We start from the raw sequence: 20,139 nt of genomic DNA, 5'->3' as shown, positions 1-20,139 counted from the left end.
AATTTCCGTACTTTTTAAACATATATGGAACTAGTAAACATCATATACCACATAAAGTAGTTTCTCAAAAGGCAATATATTCTCCATTTTAACCTAACAAAATCATTTTCATATTTTTTCTCTTTTTACCTTTCTCAAAAACAAACCCTAGCTTTTTGTCAAGCCATCAGTTAATAATAATTGTTCCTTAGTTCCTTTTCCAGGAAAAGAAAACATTTGTTTTGTCTCACCTTGTGCAAGAAGAGTAAAATAACATTTACTGCTTGGGAACAGTAGTAAGAAGGAATGAGGCGGGGAATTGCCCAGTGGACACTAAGTTACAGTGAAATAAGGGTCAACAGTTCTGGGTGCTTTTTTCTATTAGGGTGACCACAAGTAACAATTATGTGTTGTATATTTCAAAAGCTAGAGTGAAGGATTCACTTGCCATATGAAATGATGAGTATTTGCAGAAATAAATCTGATAAATCTGATTTAAATGTTATACACGTATCAAAATATCACATGATATCCTGTTACTATGAACTATTTGTAAATTTCAATGTCCTGGTTAAAAATTAAATGTAAGCTGGGTGCCAGTGGCTCATGCCTGTAATCTTGACTACTCAGGAGGCTGAGATCACTGGATTGCTGCTGGAAGCCAGCAGGGGCAAGAAAAGTCCATGAGACTCTTTATCTCCAATGACCTACTCTGACAAAGCCGAGAGTGGTGCTGTGGCTCAAGAAAGAAAGGTAGAGGGCTCGATTTGAGCACAAAGAGGCTCAGGAACCTGAGTTGAACTCCTGTGATCAGCAAAAAATATAAAATAATGATAATAATAATATCAATTTATAAAACATTTGAAATACAGAGTTTCTGATTTTCCACGACTCATCAAGTCAGCATCCCACGTCCATTTCCTGAGTCACCCTGAGCTTGTTCCATCTTCCATGTCCTCTTGGGGCTCTCCCAGTCCTCTTGGTGCACTACTGTAGGTGTGAGGTCATCAGCAGAACAATCTCTGATTAGTAGGTGGCATTCTGTGATCTCAACAGGCGTTAGCTATGCCATCGCCTTTTGTTGATCTTCTTTTATAGATGAAGGCAATCAGTTTTAGAGAAGACAAATGACTTGTCTGTGATCTCACTTGTAGTAAATAACTAGAACTCCAAGTTCTAGTATTCTTATTCACAGTTATTTCAAAACACCAGAGAATCTATGTGGCAAGTGGGAGGGTGTGTTTATTGGAACAAAGACAAGTAAGAAAGACATGTTTTTCATGACTCTTTGTTGGACAAGGAGTACATCAATTGTATCACTGAAATTTGTAAGCATTTTCTATATTTTCAAAGGCTTGTGCATTGTATTAATTCCTTTCTCCTCCACTTAATGTGTTCATATGGATGCAAAAAAATTCTTTAGAGTAGAAGTGATGTAATTTTTATTTTTGATTCAAAAATAATATCAGACAAATAATGGTTATGAAGGGTATGTTTATTGATGTCCTGAAATGTGCATTGAATAGATGTAATAAGAATTATTCATATTGTAGTTTTGTGATCTAACAGTATTTATTGAGTTTTTGATACATTTAGAATGCTACATTCTTCATGTCAAACTTAATTATCTTTTTTTTGTTTTTTTTGGCCAGTCCTGGGGCTTGGACTCTTGGCCTGAGCACTGTCCCTGGCTTCTTTTTGCTCAAGGCTAGCACTCTGCCACTTGAGCCACAGCACCACTTCTGGCCATTTTCTGTATATGTGGTGCTGGGAATCGAACCCAGGGCCTCATGTCTATGAGGCAGGCACTCTTGCCACTAGGCCATATCCCCAGCCTAATTATCTTTTTTGAGGTAGAACAATTGTCATTTTCACAAGATATGGCATTTTTAAGGAGAAGCACTCATTTGTTCCTCTATTAATATTTAAATATATAATGTACATAGATTAAACATGAAAATCTAAGCTCTGCTCTAATAACTACTTAAATGCAACTAATTAAACATAAATGTCCATTTGCTTATTCATTTAATACACATTTTCCTAGCATTGAACTCTTAGAGATGTACAATCTATTGTTGCAATAATTTATAGCCATAAATGATGTGTACACCACAAGGCTTATTATATAAATGTATCTTTTTGAAAATTTATTAGTTTTAATAAAGTTATTTCATAATGGAAAGAGCTATAAAATGACTATGCCATATACAAATAGTGTTTGTTTATCTTTCATATAAAAATGTCTGGAATGAGGTGGTCAGAGATAAAAACTCTAAAGTGACCATTCCAGGCACCAGGGAGGAGGAAGGGCGGGGAAGAGAGACGCGACTCCCATCTGAGGAGTTTGGTGAAGGGAACTTTCCCAGTTGTTCTAGTTGCAGTTCCATTTATACCACAGCAGCTAGAAGCTTGCCACACAACCAAAATGGAATGGAATCTAAGAAATGTAGTGTTTTGGCTGGACATTTTGCTTTCCTGAATAAAATTCATGTTTTGTTACTAAGAAAGGGATTGTGGATATTAACTGGACACTTAGAATTCTCTCCTCATACATAAAAACACAGTCTCTCTCTTTCTATATATGTATATATATCTAAATATTGTTCTATATTATCAGACTTAGCTTGTCATTAATTTTTAATTCTCTATATTTTAAATTACTGTTTCCCCATGTTTACAGTAGATTTACTTGTTTAATATCAATAGTACATAAACAATATTTTTTTATCCATTACAGTTTATCATGATGGGGAACAATAAAATGAGGCCACAGTCCCTAGAAATGGGAATCAGCATGCTTGATGCATGTTACAGAAAATGTAACTCATTTTCATTTTCAAACTTGATCTGCCTTTTCTCCAGGCTGTACATTGATGGTCCATTTGGAAGTCCATTTGAGGAATCCCTGAACTATGAGGTCAGCTTCTGCGTGGCTGGCGGCATTGGAGTGACTCCATTTGCAGCAGTACTCAACACCCTTATGTATGTCTTTTCATTCATTCTATCAGTACAAATAGATAACTACCAATATTTTAGACATTTGTCATGTTAGTATGAAATATTTTCATAAGATATCTCCTCATGGTTCAAGGAATTAATTCTACTTACTAATTAAAGAGGGGACTAGTTCAATGATTGAGTCTCAACAGTCTGTGGATCTCAATATGTTCCTTGTCAAGATAAGTCAATGTCATGGTTGTGCATTCTTCTCTTAAAATTTATTGCACATATGTACACAAACAGATTAATAAAGTATGGTATACACAGAAAAAGGATTCCAATGATGTAGCTCCTTTGAGCAACTAACTTACAGTTTAACAAAATGAATACTAGCAAGCTGGTATTCTTGGTGGAGGGGTATTCTTGGAGGAGAGAAAGTGTTAGGGGAGGAGCAAAGAATGGACAGAAGAATGGTAAGCAAAAGCAGTCATAATATTATATAGATATATAGATATATTTGTATGTGTATGTTGTGTATAAATGGAATCCGCTAACTTGGAGAGGTGGAGTTGGGAGAGATGGGGGAGAATAATAGCAATGATGACATCAATCAAGATGTATTGTACTCATAAGCTGACCCATTAAATCGAAAATCTTTTGTATAATTAGCTAAAGACAACATATACAAAAGGTCACTCATGACTGTCCTTTATATCCCTACTACCTTGAGAGTAGCCAACAAATGTTTTCAAGGGTTCTGATGTAAATTAATCTTACAGTTATTGGGGATAGAGCAGTGCAAGACAACCTGTCTCTGTACCCTTAAAGGGTTATATTCAAATAGGACAGGTAAGAAATACATAAAAAGGATGATTTTAGAAAATATAAGAACTTATGAAAAGGAGACAGATTAATGGAACACAGAAGTAGAATGCTGGAGTCACTGTAGAAGTATGGTCAGGGAAAGGTTTCATGAAACGATGACAAATGGTACATCAGTCATTGGCTTATTAGCAAATTTACAATAAACCAAGGAAAAGAAACTTCTAAAGGGAGATTGTCCAAGGGGAAGTACTCTTTCAGTATTTTCTGCTCAAGATAATAAGCAAAGTTTATTGACTGTCTTCAAAACAAAAAGAGAGTGTCAACAAGAAAGAAGCAACTCTCAAATTTCTTCCGTGCACTGTTAATGTAGACACAATATGTACAAAATGTTTTATAAAATACCCCAAAGATGGGCTGGGAATATGGCCTAATGGTAAAGTGCTCACCTCATATACATGAAGCCCTGGGTTCGATTCCTGAGCGTCGCATATATAGAAAAAACTGGAAGTGGCGCTGTGGCTCAAGTGGTAAAGTGCTAGCCTTGAGCAAAAAGAAGCCAGGGACAGTGCTTAGGCCCTGAGTTCAAGCCTCAGGACTGGCAAAAAAAAAAAAAAATACCCAAAAGAATAAATACTTCTTAAGCTGAGGCAGGAGAACCATGAGTTTGAGGCCAACCTGGTCTACATAGCAAGGCAAAAGTAAATAAATAAGCAAAATATAATATTATTTGAGTCTTTATTTTGGTTATTAAATATTAAATATAACTTTAGGAGGATCTTATAAGAAGAGTATCCATATTCTAAGCCAGAAAGCAGATAGCATGCTATCTTTCTAACAGCAGATAGCATGCTATCTTTCTAACAGCAGATAGCATGCTATTTGGTTACCTAATATTATGAAGAAGGAGGAACATTTTCCTAACTTCAGTCTACTTCATAGTTATAAATAGGAACCCAGACTTGGAATTACGTGTGGCTGGAATGTATTACAAAATATGTGGTTGTGAAATCTTTTTCCTTAATGACTATTAAGGAAGAGGTAAACAACTGAGGTTCTGGGGGTGGTTTTGGCTTCTCTTGCCTAGAAGCAAGGCAATACCAAAGGACCTTTGGAGTCCTGGGCATTGATAGAATTCACTAAAAATAGAGAACTTGTTTTTCTGTGATTCAAGGAACAATGTTATTTTGACTTAAGAGATCAGTTTCTGGCCATCCAATAAAAGCAGATGATATGCATATAATAGCTACAAAGTATGAACACTTGGAGAATGTTACGTCATTATGTCTTTGAATTAGTCCGCTGCATGTGGCATGTATTGGTAGTAGTAAGTGCTATATGAGTTGCTTGCATGTGAAAGACTTTTTCTGTTGGTTGCTTGTTAACAAAGTTTCAATAACAAAGAATTCTCCTTAAGGGGCTTTTTGTATTCATAATTCCTATCATGGCTTTTTAATTTTAAAGGGATGACTGGAAATCGTACAAGCTTAGAAGACTGTATTTTATTTGGGTGTGCAGAGACATCCAGTCCTTCTCCTGGTTTGCAGACTTACTCTGTACATTGCATAACAAGGTAACAATAGGATATTTTTAGTTGTACAATCTTTATTTAAAATACAGTTTTATTTTGTATTGTAAAACTAATAACTGCTTTCTAGAGAATAAACAAAACTTGCCTTCAACTTAAAAGAAGAGATCCCATTTGATTATAATTAAAATATCTTTTGGGATATGAATGTTTATGAGTATATATTTTTCCATGACATACTTTAACACGGAAGTACTCGTTTCTATGTTTTAACAACAGATGTTCAGCATAGACGTATGGCTGGCTGTAGTGTAGGATGAGTTGGAAGGGAATGTCAGCTGCTGTTCCCTAAACATCCTTCTAACCTTTGTTCTCATACCACTTATCCCTCTTCTCCACCTTCTTATTTCAGACAATATCATACTATTTGATGCACAATGAAGAATCTCAGAGACTCAGTATTCTGAGAATTTGAATTCTAAGACAAAAGGCTGGCATTTATGTCTCAGGCCTTTAATACTAGCTACTCCATGGGCTGATGTTTGAGGGTTGAGGTTAGAAGCTGGCTGAGAAAGACAAATCTGCAAGGCTCTTATCTCCATTCACCACCAAAGTTGGAACTGGAGTATGTGGTAGAGCGCCAACAATGAGTGCAGAATGCCGGGTGGGAGTGCAAGGTTCTGAGTTCAAGCCTCAGTTTCAACAGAGAGACACAGAGAGATAAAAGCCATCATTCGCCAAGTCCCACTTTTGCTATTTCATTCACTTCATTATTAAAATAATACATTCACTTATTTATTAAAATAATACACCTTTGCAAGTATTTTTAAAAATTCAGGTAGAACAATTCAGAAAACTTCTTACTATGGTTCTTACCCAGTCTGTGTAACCAGAGTTATAAGTATTCTATCATACTATTTACTTTTTTCTTCTAATTACCTCTTAAAAACTTACTGCTTCATATTGATCATTGTTTTTGTATTAGCAGACCAAGTTATTTTATTCTTTTGATTGCTGTAGAGAGGTCTATGGCACTGAATTAATAATACCATGTGATAAATATTTATGTTGTTATTACAAAAAGTGCTGCAGAATGGATCAGGAAAATGTGGTACATTTACACAATGGAATTTTATGCCTCTATCAGAAAGAACGACATTGTTCCATTTGTAAGGAAATGGAAGGACTTGGAAAAAGTTATACTAAGTGAAGTGAGCCAGACCCAAAGAAACATGGACTCTATGGCCTCCCTTATTGGGAATAATTAGTACAGGTTTAGGCAAGCCATAGCAGAGCATCACAAGGCCCAATAGCTATACCCTTAGGAACACATAAGATGATGCTAAGTGAAATGAACTCCATGATATGGAAACAAGTGATATATCACAGTTATAACTACTTTCAACGTCCTATGTGTATGTGTAGTTTCTATTATTGATGATGTTTTGTATCACCTTCCTATGTTTGTACCTACACTATCTCTGTAATCTTATCTGAGTATATTGGAAACCGTGTTTACTGGTATTGGAAGTAGGAAATTCAAAGGGAATACCAAATTCGAGAGACACGGGGTAAAAAAAGAGAAATAACTACAAAAGCAATACTTGCAAAACTGTTTGGTGTAAGTGAACTGAACAACTGGGCGGGGGGGAGGGAAGGGGGGGAGGGAGGGGGGCATGAGGGACAAGGCAACAAACAGTACAAGAAATGTATCCAACGCCCAACGTATGATACTGTAACCTCTCTGTACGTCAGTTTGAAAATAAAAATTTGAGAAAAAAAAAAAAAAAAAAAAAAAAAAAAAAAAACAAAAAGTGCTGCAGTAGCCAACTTTACATGTGTCTCTTTGGACATGCTTTCATTCAGTCAGTTACTTTCTCATTTAGTAAGTACTTAGATACTCCCTACCATGAATCAAGAACTGTTTTAGGAGCTGGAGAAATATCAGGTAATCTAATCAATCTCAATGTTTGATCTGCTGTGACTTATATACTAAGTAGGTTTCAATTAGTTTGTAGGATATGTGATTCTGAGATTCTGATCAGTTCAAAGGAAGGGAAAGTAGAGGGGAAGCAAGCCTACCGGGAGAGGGCATGTTCGTTTTGGGTTTTGTGTTTAGGAGTGCCCACAGAACATGCTGTTTGGGAACAGAGATGCGAATGAAGTGGACATGCAGACTAAAGGAAGCATCTTGTAGGAGAGAATGAAATTAGAGGAATCTAAAACTCAAGTGTTTAACCAAATAATCAATGAATGAATAAACAATACACGGTGTATGCATGCACTGGAATTATTTAGCTTTGAAGAGGAAGGAATTTCCAGCACAGGGGATGTGGTTCAAATGGTAAAGCACCTGCCCTGTAATCATATGGCCTTGAGTAAAACCCCAGTACCAACAGCACACACACAAGGAAATTCTGATGGATGTGAGCATGAGCTTTGGAGATAATATATTGATACAAAAGGTCACGTCTGTTCTCATTCCATACATACATGAGCTCTCTAGAGTAGCTTCATTATAGTGAGTAGTACTTTAAACCTGAGGGCCTGTGAAATGGAAAGTTATTATTCCATACTTTTTTCTAGACAGTATATACATGCATACATACACACACACATATATGTGTGTGTGTATATATACATACATACATATATATAGTTGTATAAGCAAAATAAGTGCTGAGTAGACAGAAATAAGAAAGAAGGAAAATAGTGTCCATTTTAATTGTCTTGTATTCCCTAGCATGTCTAAGCCTTTAAGTTTCCTAGTGTGTCTTTTTACAATGAAAGTTATATTCATGATGAGTAAACCATGAAATAAAATAAGAATTATTTGGGATGGACTTAAGGAGTATATCAATATCATTTTACTATGGTTGATTTGTATCTTTGTGGAGAAAATTATTTCCTTCCCCACCACTATCGTATCTATTTTTTTTTTTTTTGCTAATAGCACAAGTCGTGTTATGAATGCTGGAATCTGTCTAGCTATTTAGCTACCTGTCGGTTTACATTTCACTTGTAATCTATTGTGATAAGGCAAGTTGTTGACTGAATTATGAAATCATTTGTTAGAATAAGAAATTTGAGCACTTTGAAAGAATTTCAGCATGTCTATTAATCTTTATGTCCTTTCAGTTTTGGCAGGAAAATAGACCTGACTATATCAACATCCAGCTGTACCTCAGTCAAACAGATGGGATACAGGTATGGGGTTGGATGTTACTGTTAATTAAACAAGCCTCTTGATAATAGAAGATGTACTGTAGGACCTGTGCTGGAAGAAAATGTCTGCAGGTGTTTTGAGTGGACGATACCTAGAGGAAGGCCTTGTTTGGAACATGTCCAGAGAACTCATGGCTTGTCCTTGAAGTCAGCCCTGTTACGCCTTTCAATTGTCCTCCTCACTGCAGGCCCCAGAGACCTTTTGATTTATCTTTCTGCTCTTCACTATTGCTTCCAGTTTGTTATCTCTAGAGATCAAGGTGTGTGAAGAGGCAGCGATTCTGTTCATTGAAAAGAGGGCCTTTTTTCTTTTCTTTCTTTTTCTTTTGTGGAGAGAGAAGATAAAGTCATATATTATTAAGAATAGTTCATTCCAACAGCATCTACAAACCCAATAGTAACTATCATGCATTATGTATGCTGGGCACCATGCTAGGAATGTCACATTTATCTTATGTAATTGCAACAGATTTGAGAAGCAGATGCTATCACTATCCCCAATTTGCAGATGAAGAAACAAGTGTTTAGTGCCAACAGAGTTACATGGGAGGATGAGTTCTGGGTATGCATAAGTTCCCAGGTTTTATTACAGCATTAATTATTTCATACATTCCCACAATATTTTGAATGCAAAATATGAATGTTTGTCGATTACCTCAAAGCTATTTCAGTAGATCTCTCCTCCACTTGACAGGGCACTGGTGGCTCATTCTTGTAATCCTAGCTACTTGGAAGGCTACAAGAGGATAATGGCTGTTCTAATCCAACCCGGGCTGGAAAGTCCATGAAACTCTTATCTTTAATTAACCCATCAAAATCCTGCAGTGCAGCCATGCTTCAAATAGAGTTCCAGCCTTTAGTGAAAAAGCTAAGTAGTGCCCAGACTGTGGGTTCAAACCCCAGGACTGGCAAAAATAATAAAAAAATCCGCCCCCCCCCCCATTCACGAAGTATGTCAATATCATTCTTAACCTGGTATCATTGTCACTAAGGTATAGTGGAAATTATACTTATTACCAGGTCTGTCTTCCTGAAACTCAGTTACTTTTTTCTTTACTCTGACTCTTAAGTGTCAACTTAGATGTAATGTTCTTGTAACTGCAGAAACTAGTTTATTAGCCGTCATTTGTTGATAGAGTCAAGATTTAAACTCTGTTTTCTTGAAATGTCTTGTCTAAGATTACTTCTCAAAATTTTCCCTGGTAATTTTTCATAATTTCTTCATATAATGAACCAAATATGACAACTCTTATTCAAGGCAAAAATACTTCAATGATGTTTATGTTCAGAGAGTCTTTGAAAATGAGGTATTAGAATATATTCTTTGTCTTACATTTTCATTTTTTAAAAGTAGAGCCAGGAACTGATGTCTAGGAAAAAAATCAGCCATTTGTAAAATTGACACTCGAGAAGATAATGGGTTTTAAAAGAAAAGGAGAAGGAAATAATACTTCAAAATGACTGTATTTAACAGGTTTTAGCTTGGTACTTAGATCCTTTATATCACAGTGATTTAGTAGGAAGGCACAGCACAGATGGAACTGATGGTAGAGAAATCAACTATTTATCTTCATCTGTGACTTATGTGAGATGTAATTCTTTCTTTTTGGCAGAAAATAATTGGAGAAAAATACCATGCACTAAATTCAAGGCTTTTTGTTGGACGCCCTCGATGGAAGCTTTTGCTCGATGAAGTAGCAAAATGTAACAGAGGGTAAGTCATCATTTTTCAGAACTTTTGACATGCAGCTAAGGATCAAATTAAAATATCTCAATATCATTGTAGGAAGTGTTTGAAGGCAAACTGACACTATGACTACAAATCACTAATTCATGTAAGCACCACTGCACAGGATGAAGCAAAACAGATGCCATCCTACATGGATGTCCTATCAAATGGTTAAAATCTGGCGCAGAGACAGTGCAGGTGGCTTATGCCTTTAATCTTAGCTGGATCTCAGGGAGCTGGGATCTGAGGATTGAGGGTCAAGCCCCAGGCTGGCATAAAAGAAAACAAGTTCAGAAATAAGCAAAGTACATATGAACTATATTTTACTACATACAATGAAATTGTTAGATACATTTTAACATTTATAGTTATTTTCATATCAAGTGAACATGGAGAAAGTTTTTCATTATCATTTTGGCAAACAAGGTACTTGACCAATAGGTCTAAGAGTTCACATATTTAACTATTTAATTTTTGTGGTTTTCTATTTATCAATGCAAATTGTTTTGTTTTGTTTTAAAGGTTTTCATTGCAATATGAAGCAATTGGCCAGAAAGTTTTCTTTTTTCCTTTTTCATTTTGTGCTGATCCTAGGATCTGGGCACTGACCCTGAGCTTTTTTGCTCAGTACTATCTCTCTACAATTTGAGCCATAGTTCCGTGTGTGTGTGTGTGTGTGTGTGTGTGTGTGTGTGTTTGTGATTAGTTGGATACAAGAGTCTCTTGGACTTTCCTGCCTGGGCTGGCTTCAAAATGTTGGCATTTTACATTTAAACATATCCCTTGGAAGAGAAGTACCATAGCTTCTTGATACTAACCTCGTTTATTGTAATGCTACATACAAAGCTCTTTATTAGCACTTGGATATTGCACATGATTTTTCCCCTTGTGCTTTTATTTTTACATCATCTGTCCAATAAATGCGATCAAACTTCAATATACTTTTTACATTATTTGTAATATTTAGAGCTAGAGAGGCGAACAATAGGAAAAAATGGTCAACCCAATTTTGGCTATATTGTTTTCCCATCTTCTTCCAACTTGACCCACCTTGGTAGGACAATCTTCGAACCTGTCTGGCCCTTGCTATGAGCCACAGAACTTGCCTCTATATTGGCATTCATAGGCTTTATGAGCATTTTTTTTATTGTTATAAGATATTGCTGCAAACCTTGTTGGTTTCTTACGTTCAATTCAGAATACAAACCCCAACACAGCTGAGGACCATTTACAGGAAATTAAATTGGGATAATTGGCTTGTTTTGTGAGCCCATAATAATTCTCATTCATTTTGCAGTTCATGTTTTTAGAATGATTTCGTACATGTTGTGGTTTTTTTTTTCTTTTGCTTGCAACCAAGCTGATGGAAGAAGAATCCATGTACACAGCTGTGGTGGACACTGTTGCAGCTCTTCACTTTCTTCATTTATTGGCTCTGGGGTAGACATCTGAAATGAATTATTGTTATAGATCACACTTAGAAAAAGTGAAAGGTGTCCCTTGAGATATATTTTGGTTAGCTTCTTGCTTCTAACTTAGTAAAGGGACACATGTATCTAGATAAGCAAATGGATGAGAAGAATACACATGAAAATTTTAAATACTCTATGCTGGGCAACAAATTTACTTTTTCAGGAAAGGATTATTTATTAAGTCAATAAGCAGCTACTTAATATACTATGTAAAGATACAAATTTAAGTTAGGCTAGACACTCATGAGTACAAAGGTAATAAATGGTAACTCTTTTCTTATCAATTCTATTTTTATGTTGCTGGTTGTGGGGCTTGAACTCAGGGCCTGGGCACTGTCCCTGAGATTGTGTGCTCAAGTCTAACACTCTACCACTTTGAGCTCCACTTCTAGTTTTTAGGTAGTTAAGTGACGATAAGAGTCTTACAGACTTTCCTGCCTGGCCTAGCTTCAAATAGCAATTTTCCGACCTCAGCCTCCTGAGTAGCTCGGATTATAGGCATGAATTACCACACCTGGCTTCTTATCATTTCTTACAGAAAGTTTAAGAAGTGTATGTGTGAGCATGCATATATATATATATATATATATATATGTTCATATACTTACACATTTAAAATGTAGGTCTTGGGTTTAGAATGTTATTAAATGTACCTACAGCAAACTATTTTCCAAACCACTTCTTAATGATAGACTCATATTTCCAGCATGGATAATATTCGTGTAACTCTACCTCACAATGCAATAGAATATGGATAACTTGTTTACTACCACCTTACCTATGGGTTATTTAGGTTACCTCTAGGTTTGTTACTATTTCAAAGAGTGCTATAATAGTTCCATGCATACATATATTCTTACATGAAAATTTTATAGTAGACTAGGGTATTCAATATTAAATTTCTAGATCAGAAAATACCCCTATTTTTTTTTCTTTTTTGTGCCTGTATTGGCTTGAACTCAGGGCCTGGGCATTCTCCCTGAGTTTTTTTGCTCGAGGCTGGCACTCTACCGCTTGAGTCACACTTCCACTTCTGGCTTTTTTGGTGGTTAATTGGATATAAGAATCTCAGAGTCTTTCCTGCCTGGTCTGTCTTTGAACTGTGATCATCAGACCTCACCCACCTGAGTAGCTAGGATTGCAGGCATGAGCTATCCGTACTGGGATTAGATATCAAAATTTAAAAGCTGACTAAACTTACTTTCCATGTGTTTTTGAGATTTTTTTTTTTGCCTTCTGTGGCTTTAGAAACAGAACATAATATGTGATACTTTTATATAACCCTGAAAGTGCAATTATTCAGTCTTCATCATTATTTTACAAATGAGACCCGGTCCGCAAAGATCATGGCTTATTAAAAACCTATTGTTAATATATCAGAGCTCAAAGATGAGCCCAGGTTTACTGACCGACTGAAGTTTCAGTATGCATCTTACATCTGAGCTCATCTCTCCTGGAAGGGGTTAGCATGATATTCAAAGGTCTCACACATTTGTTCTATGCAGCACAACACATTGGTAACTGTACTACAGTAAACATGTGCAGTGTAGCACGCTGGTAACTGTACTATAGTAAATGTTCTGTGCAGCGCAGCACGCTGGTAACTGTACTACAACAAACATTCTGATAACTCATTTTCCACAAAATATATGTAGATGGTCTTTTTCTTGGTAAACTGCCCATTATTTAATAACCTGTCAGAAAATATTTATTGCATCTAACCTCATTCTGTTTCCTATTGTTTGTGTTTGTCCCTGCACCTCAGCCCGTCTTTGCTCCGTTGCCCAAGTGTATTAATTACTTGGGCAACCAGGCAGGGTCAGAGAAAAAGAGCTGCTTTTTTCCCTCCTTTTTTCTTTTCTTTCTGTAGCTCTGTTTGTTAAATATTGTGGCTTATGAGGAATGTAAAAATAAATACAAAGGAAATAGTGCTTCCATGCTTTGACTCACGCTGTGTGTTAAGACTGTGTCTGTCTCTGAATTCCTGGCAGCTGCTTTCCACGCCTCATCTTTCCTGATCTGCCTTGCTTCTGTTGTCAATTGTTGAAGTGTTGCACATGAAGAAAATGAAATTGTTTTCATTGTGTTTCTTTTCTCTGGAAAGAGAGTCTTCAGTAATCAGTAAGTTCCTGTTTTATTGTCTCTTGTTTTGTTCTTCCTCGTGCTGAGGCCAGATCTCAGCCTCACAAGAGCTTTGCTAAAATCACCCCTTGTCTAAGACCCTCAGCACTGATTTTCTTTAAATACTGAATTCGTTTCTCAGCAATACTGGAATCTCACACAGGGTCTCATTTCAGTCTTGCTAGATGGACCCCCCCCCCCACTGTTTATGTTAAAAAATATTTTAAGTTGTTGCATGGATACATTACTCCAAAGGAAGAAGAAATGATTAACTTTGGATTGAATATTAGAAACTAAATATTTATTTTGCTTCAACATATTGTTTCCAAAACAACACAAATGTATATATTCCAAGAAAGTGACATCTGTAAGCAAACAGGAATATCTATCCTTGTATCTACCAAAGAAGACGTCAAACCAAAATTAAAAGGAGGAAGACAGTCACTACATGTTGGTAAGGGAAGCAACACATAATGAAGGTATTAAGAGATTAAGTATGTATAACTAGTGTTGATCAAAAGGAGTTAAGATATGTACAGAATATTCCAGCCAACATCTGCAGAATACATGGTTTTGGGGTTGTTGTTGTTTTTTTTTTTTTGCCGATTGTGGAATTTTCTCCATAATATATTTTAGGTCACAAGCAAGTTATAACAAATACCAAAGCTGAAATACTTTCATATCATAGTGGAATGAAACTAGAAGTCAGTAAGAGAAACTACAGGAATATTTAAACACATGGATGCTGAACAATATACTTTTCAATGATCAGGTGGCGTTTAAAGAAATTTGGGATGGGATTTTTTTTTTAATCTTAGAAACAAATGAAAATAACACAAAATAAAAATTCTCAATAAAAATTTTGCACATCAAATTAAATCACACATTAAAAGATCATATATACACTATGACCAAATTGGTTCGAGGCCAGAAATGCAGTTTAGCACATGGAAATTGAACATCTTTTAATAAAAGTCCTCAAGAAACTAGAAATTTAAAGATTACATCTCAACCTGATAAAATCTAGATATGGCAAACCTATAGCCAATTTGTATTAAAAATGGGAAGTGTCAAATCATTTCACTACTCATTTAATATAGTACTTGAAAGTTTAGTTAATACAGCTGAGCAAAGAAGAGAAATAGAAGGTGAAAGCATACAAAACAGAAGTAAAATTACACTTAAATGAATGTACGCTCCAACATGACTCAACAAAGTAGCTGGATATAAAACAATAGACAAAGTAAGTAGCTTTTTATGCACTTATAATTCGCCTTTTGAGAAATAAATCGGGAAAATGATCCTATTTAGAATAGCCTCAAAAAGAATAAAATAGGAATAAAACATAAGCCAAAAGGTAAAACATCTCTACCATGAAAACTATGAAAACACTGGAAAAAGAAATTGAAGAAGAGGAGAAGATAGAAAGCCCTCCCCCATTGATGGTCTAGCACTTAATTTTGTTTAAGTGGCTGTATTACAAAAAGTGATTCACTGAATGGCATCACCATCAAAACAGCAATGACATTTTTCATAGAATTGAAACAAATAACCTTACATTCACCTAGAAACACAAAAGACTTTTAGACAAAATATTCCTGAGCAAAAAAAGCAATACTGTATGTATCACAATGTCCAATTTCAATAATACTGTCAAGCCACCATGTTAACAAAAGAGCAATTATTGGCAACGAATGGGAAAATTAGACAAAAAAAACAGAGTACAGGACCCATAAAAAATTCCAAGTATTTATAACCTTTTGGGACTCAACAAAGGAACAAGCATATATAATAGAAAAAAAGACAATCTTTTACAAATGGTGCTGAGAGAATGAAACAGACCACTTATTGCATATATATATATGCATACATATATATACACCATGTGTATGTGTATATATATGTATACCATATATACATACATATATATAAATTCAAAATTCATAAAACACTCTAATATAAGACTCTAAAACTACTACAGGAAGACAGAGGAAATATTTCAAAGTATCATTGTCTCTAGATACGCACCTGTGGCTCATGCCTATGGTCGTAACTACTCAGGAGACTGAAATCTGAGGATATCAGTTCAGAGCCAGACATAGCAGGAAAGTGTGTGAAACTCTTATCTCCGATTAACCAAAAGAGGAGTGGTGATCCAGGTTGTAGAGCGCTACTGTTGAGTGAAAAAGTTTAAGGGATTACCCAGGCCCCAAGTAATAAGTAATGAGTTATGAAATAGCATTCAAGAAGTGATAGCAAGAATTGACAGATGGTATTGCGTCAAACTAAAATGCTTTTTCACACCAAGAGACACAGTCCACAATGTAAAAGCACAGTTTTAAAGAACAGGAGAAAGTGCATGCCAGCTGTTTGCCCAATAGATTAGTACCTTGAGTATACAAAGAACCCGAAAAACATGAACAACAATGAACATGTAATCCAGTCAACAAGTGGGCAAGTGAACTAGAAAGACACTTTTCCAAAAAAAAATGTGCAAATAAAAATAAATACATGAAAAAATGTTTGACATCTTCAGCCATCAGGAAAATATAATTCCGTATGACATTAATGTCCCATCTCTCCCCAGGAAGACTGACTGTCATTAAGAAAATAAACAATGTGCTGGCAAGGGGTAGGAATGTAGATTTGTAACCTCTATCAAAATCAGTACAGAATTATCATATAATTTAGCAAATATACCAGGAAATATACCCAAAGGCTGCATAAAATACCAACACCAACATATCTATGTTTAGCACAGTATTACACACAGTAGCCAAGGAGTGGAATCATCGTAGTACTGGATTAGTATGGATTAATGTACAAAGGAAAAGTTATACACAAAACATCATCACACAATAGAATACTATTCAGTCATAAAGAAGGACAAAGTCTTGTCATTTTCAGGAAAATGGATGAAATTGCAAGTTATTATGTTAAGCACAGTAAGCTCTGTTACACATAGAATGTAGGATAACTACATGAGAGTAGAAAGTAAACAGAAAAAAGTTCTCAGAGAGAGGGGAACAAGGGAAAGCAATTAGAGTGTAAATATGATCAAAGTACATTAAATGCTTGTGTGACAATGTCACAGGGAAACTCCCGTGCCATTAATCTTTCTTATTTTTTTTAGATTTTGAAAATATAAAACCAATAATGTCTTCATGATTCAGGCTTTAAGGATGAGCTTTAGGACATAGAACAATTGGCAAACTCTGCAAGTGCCCAGCTAAATGGCAATCATGCATGGTAATAGGTAATATATGCAAAGAAACTATAGAAATCGCTCATTCTCTTCATTTCAGTGAAAACTACTATGGTTTTCAGAGTTACCTGTTTTATTAAACATGAGCTCATTTATTTTCATGCTTTTTAATTCTGCTCACTTGGATGGTATTAGCTCTTTACTGCACTAAACTCTTTGGTGTTTTTTTTTTTTTTTTCTGCCAGTCCTGGGCCTTGAATTCAGGGCTTGAGCACTGTCCATGGCTTCTTTTTGCTCAAGGCTAGCACTCTGCCACATGAGCCACAGCGCCACTTCTGGCCGTTTTCTGTATATGTGGTGCTGGGGAATCGAACCCAGGGCTTCATGTATACGAGGCGAGCACTCTACCACTAGGCCATATTCCCAGCCCTGCGCTAAACTCTTAAGTGGCAAGTTTTAGGGCACTGGTTTCTGGCTTTTGTTTTCTTTTCAGAGGTTTTGATTAACATAAACTAATTGTACAAAGAAGCTTCATTATGATAGACACAGCATAGAATGTACTTCTCCAACTCCTTCTGTTCCTCTGCCTCTTAGATTTTAGTGGAGGTTTGACATTTTCATAATATATATTCTGATTACGTACACCCCCCTCCATCATCTCTTTTTCTCCCCAAATTTCTTCCCACTGTATGGAAGGGATTTATTTGTGTGTGCTATTGGGGTTTGAACCCAAGGCCTGATTCCCTACCACTTGAGCCACACCTCCACCTCTTTTCACCTTAGTTATTTTTGCGTAGGGTCTCACATTTTTGCTCAAAAGCAGCCTTGGTTTAATCTTCCTACCAGTTCCTTAACTGAGTGGCAGGCACACATGCCACGTTAGGCTTAGAGGGTCTGATTTACTGTTAACTTTTGTTGCCAGGGCTGGTCTTGAACTACAATCCTCCAAACCAAGTAGCTAGACTTACAATCAAGGGCCATCAATTAACTTGCCTTCACTATTTAATGAAAGTATTTGCCACAATGTATTTAAACACCACTAAATTTTTTTAATGAGACATTTCCATTTTCATTCATTTTTAAATAATTTCAGCTTTATATTAGATGTTTTATCTTTGACCTTTCTGTTATTTAGAATTGTACTGCTCATTTTCCAAATGTGTGGAGATTTTCAGTTATTTTTTAGTTATTTATTTGTAGTTTAATGGAGATTTAGTCTAAAAATATACTATCAATATATTGAGAGATATTTTTCTGCACAAAATCTGGTCTATCTGTGTGAATTTGCAGAAAAAATTTCTGTTTCTTAACTATTGGGTAGAACATTTTGTAAATATCAATTATCTTTAATTGTTAGATAGTGTTTTTCAAGTTTTGAATGTGCTTACTGATTTTGTGTCCATTTTTAGCCGTTACTGAGAAAGGAATGTTGATATTGTCAACTATAATTCTGGATTTATGTCTTTACATTTCTGTCCATTTTTGCTTTATGTGTGTTGAAGTTTTATATTATAGTGTTATTTTGTATTTAACATAAAATAAGGTTATATTTAAATATATTTATTTTGCTTTATTGTTTATTTCTTTATTGTTGCTTTTTATGATCTTATTTGTTCATTCTTAATTTTTTATCTCTATATTTCATATTTTACTTGAACTAACTGAATTTTTTATAAATCAGCTTTTCTACCATATTAGCATAGTATCATATTTGTTTGCTTATTTCTTTTAGTACCTCCCTTAGGCCACATGTTTCCAAACTGCATTCTGCCACCCATTATCAAGTGGGAGCTCCTTAGAAAAGTAACCCCTGTTTTCTCCCAGTGCTTACTTTTCATCATCCTTAAGTAGTTGCACCAAGAAGTTATATAATTCAACCGGTCAGTGTGTGAGTACAATGAATCCTGATCAATGTCAGTTTACCTCAATTTACCTACTTTCATTTCTATATGCGTACATCGAATAGGATAGCTCTTTCTAAGACCTTCTGTGATCCAACTCTTTATTGTTTCTGAAGGCCTTAAGGCAATTCTGATTGAGCTAAAGTTGAAGCAGTGTTGTTCTACATGGACAAGGGACATCCGTAGCTTATGGAGGTCTACTTGAAATCATATCATACATTTTCTGGACTTCCAACTTGCCACCGCTGTCAGTCATCTGACCTCTACACAAGAGGCTGTAAACTCTGGGTTGATGTTTTTGCTTGAAAAGGGAGTCATGTGTTAAAGAGATTAGAAATTAGTGGGGGAGGGTATACTTTATATTTACTCACAGATTTATGACTTTGGTGCTTTTCACTTCTCTGAGTAGATTTAAATTTCCACTTGATTTCAATTCCCTACTGTTTAGGAGAGATTTTTTTTTTTTTTTTATCAACACAGCTATATTGTTCTTTGTTGGGAATAAATTCATGTGAAATTTGTTTTTCGGAAAAGTTTTTCTTCCATTTTCATTTCAAGCACATTTCTTTTCAGCACACTAATTGCTTGATACAGAACACCTAATAGGTTGCTTTATCTTCCAAGCACTCTGACAATGGCATCTCCATGTTTCCTGCCTTGCACTGTTTATGACAAAAAGCCACGGACATTGGTGCCATTTACCCTCTGCGTGGAGTCTCCATTGTGTCTCTTCTTTCTTCTCATTACTTTAAAATTTTTCTCTTCAGGATTAATTTTCAGCATTTCATTATCCTTTGACTTGGTTTTCTTCATACTGGTGTTATGACTTGTGGTTTCATAGAACCCTGGCGTGTGTGTGTGTGTGTGTGTGTGTGTGTGTGTGTGTGTGTGTGTTTATGTGAGCACATGCATGCACACACGCGCATGTCTTGTTAGCAATGGTGGCAACTACCCAGCCCCTCCTGCCTTTCCTGGTAATACCTGATGCTTCTCATTGTAGATGCTAAATTTGACGTATTCTTTTCACTTTTATTGGACTTGTTTGGGCAGGTCATTTATTACTTGGGTTCAGACTGATGTTTCCAGAGTTACCTTAAGATTCAATGGTGCAGATCTGGAGTTACGTACAATATAAGGCTAATTTTCTCAACAATTGTGGTAAATAAGGTAGTCCTTTTCTGAGAACATTACCTACTGCCCACCATTGTGACTCC

General features: G+C 35.7%; 1 protein-coding gene and 2 long non-coding RNA genes across 6 annotated transcripts in view; 2 read left to right on the top strand and 1 right to left on the bottom strand.

Moving 5' to 3' along the window:
- The window catches only part of Nox4 (NADPH oxidase 4), a 146,682-nt gene that overhangs the window by 124,078 nt on the left and 2,465 nt on the right, over positions 1-20,139 (top strand). For 3 of the 4 annotated variants that reach the window (XM_048360099.1, XM_048360097.1, XM_048360100.1), the window contains 4 exons: positions 2,845-2,964; positions 5,209-5,317; positions 8,411-8,479; positions 10,111-10,211. In XM_048360099.1, the coding sequence (XP_048216056.1) occupies positions 2,845-2,964; positions 5,209-5,317; positions 8,411-8,479; positions 10,111-10,211 (399 nt within the window). Of the gene's footprint in view, positions 1-2,844; positions 2,965-5,208; positions 5,318-8,410; positions 8,480-10,110; positions 10,212-13,689; positions 14,356-20,139 lie in introns of those variants that run through there. The other variant, XM_048360098.1, reaches the window with a different exon arrangement.
- On the top strand, positions 5,981-7,518 carry LOC125361568. The gene is made up of 2 exons (XR_007212959.1): positions 5,981-6,355; positions 7,088-7,518. It is a non-coding gene; the product is annotated as an uncharacterized LOC125361568 (long non-coding RNA).
- LOC125361569 lies at positions 16,183-18,935 on the bottom strand. Its single transcript, XR_007212960.1, has 3 exons — positions 18,336-18,935; positions 17,465-17,824; positions 16,183-17,238 (listed from the first exon to the last, which is right to left on the bottom strand). It is a non-coding gene; the product is annotated as an uncharacterized LOC125361569 (long non-coding RNA).

This window comes from Perognathus longimembris, chromosome 13 (genome assembly GCF_023159225.1).
Source record: "Perognathus longimembris pacificus isolate PPM17 chromosome 13, ASM2315922v1, whole genome shotgun sequence".
Classification (NCBI taxonomy): Eukaryota; Metazoa; Chordata; class Mammalia; order Rodentia; family Heteromyidae; genus Perognathus; species Perognathus longimembris.
This window is presented reverse-complemented; position numbering and strand designations above follow the sequence as displayed.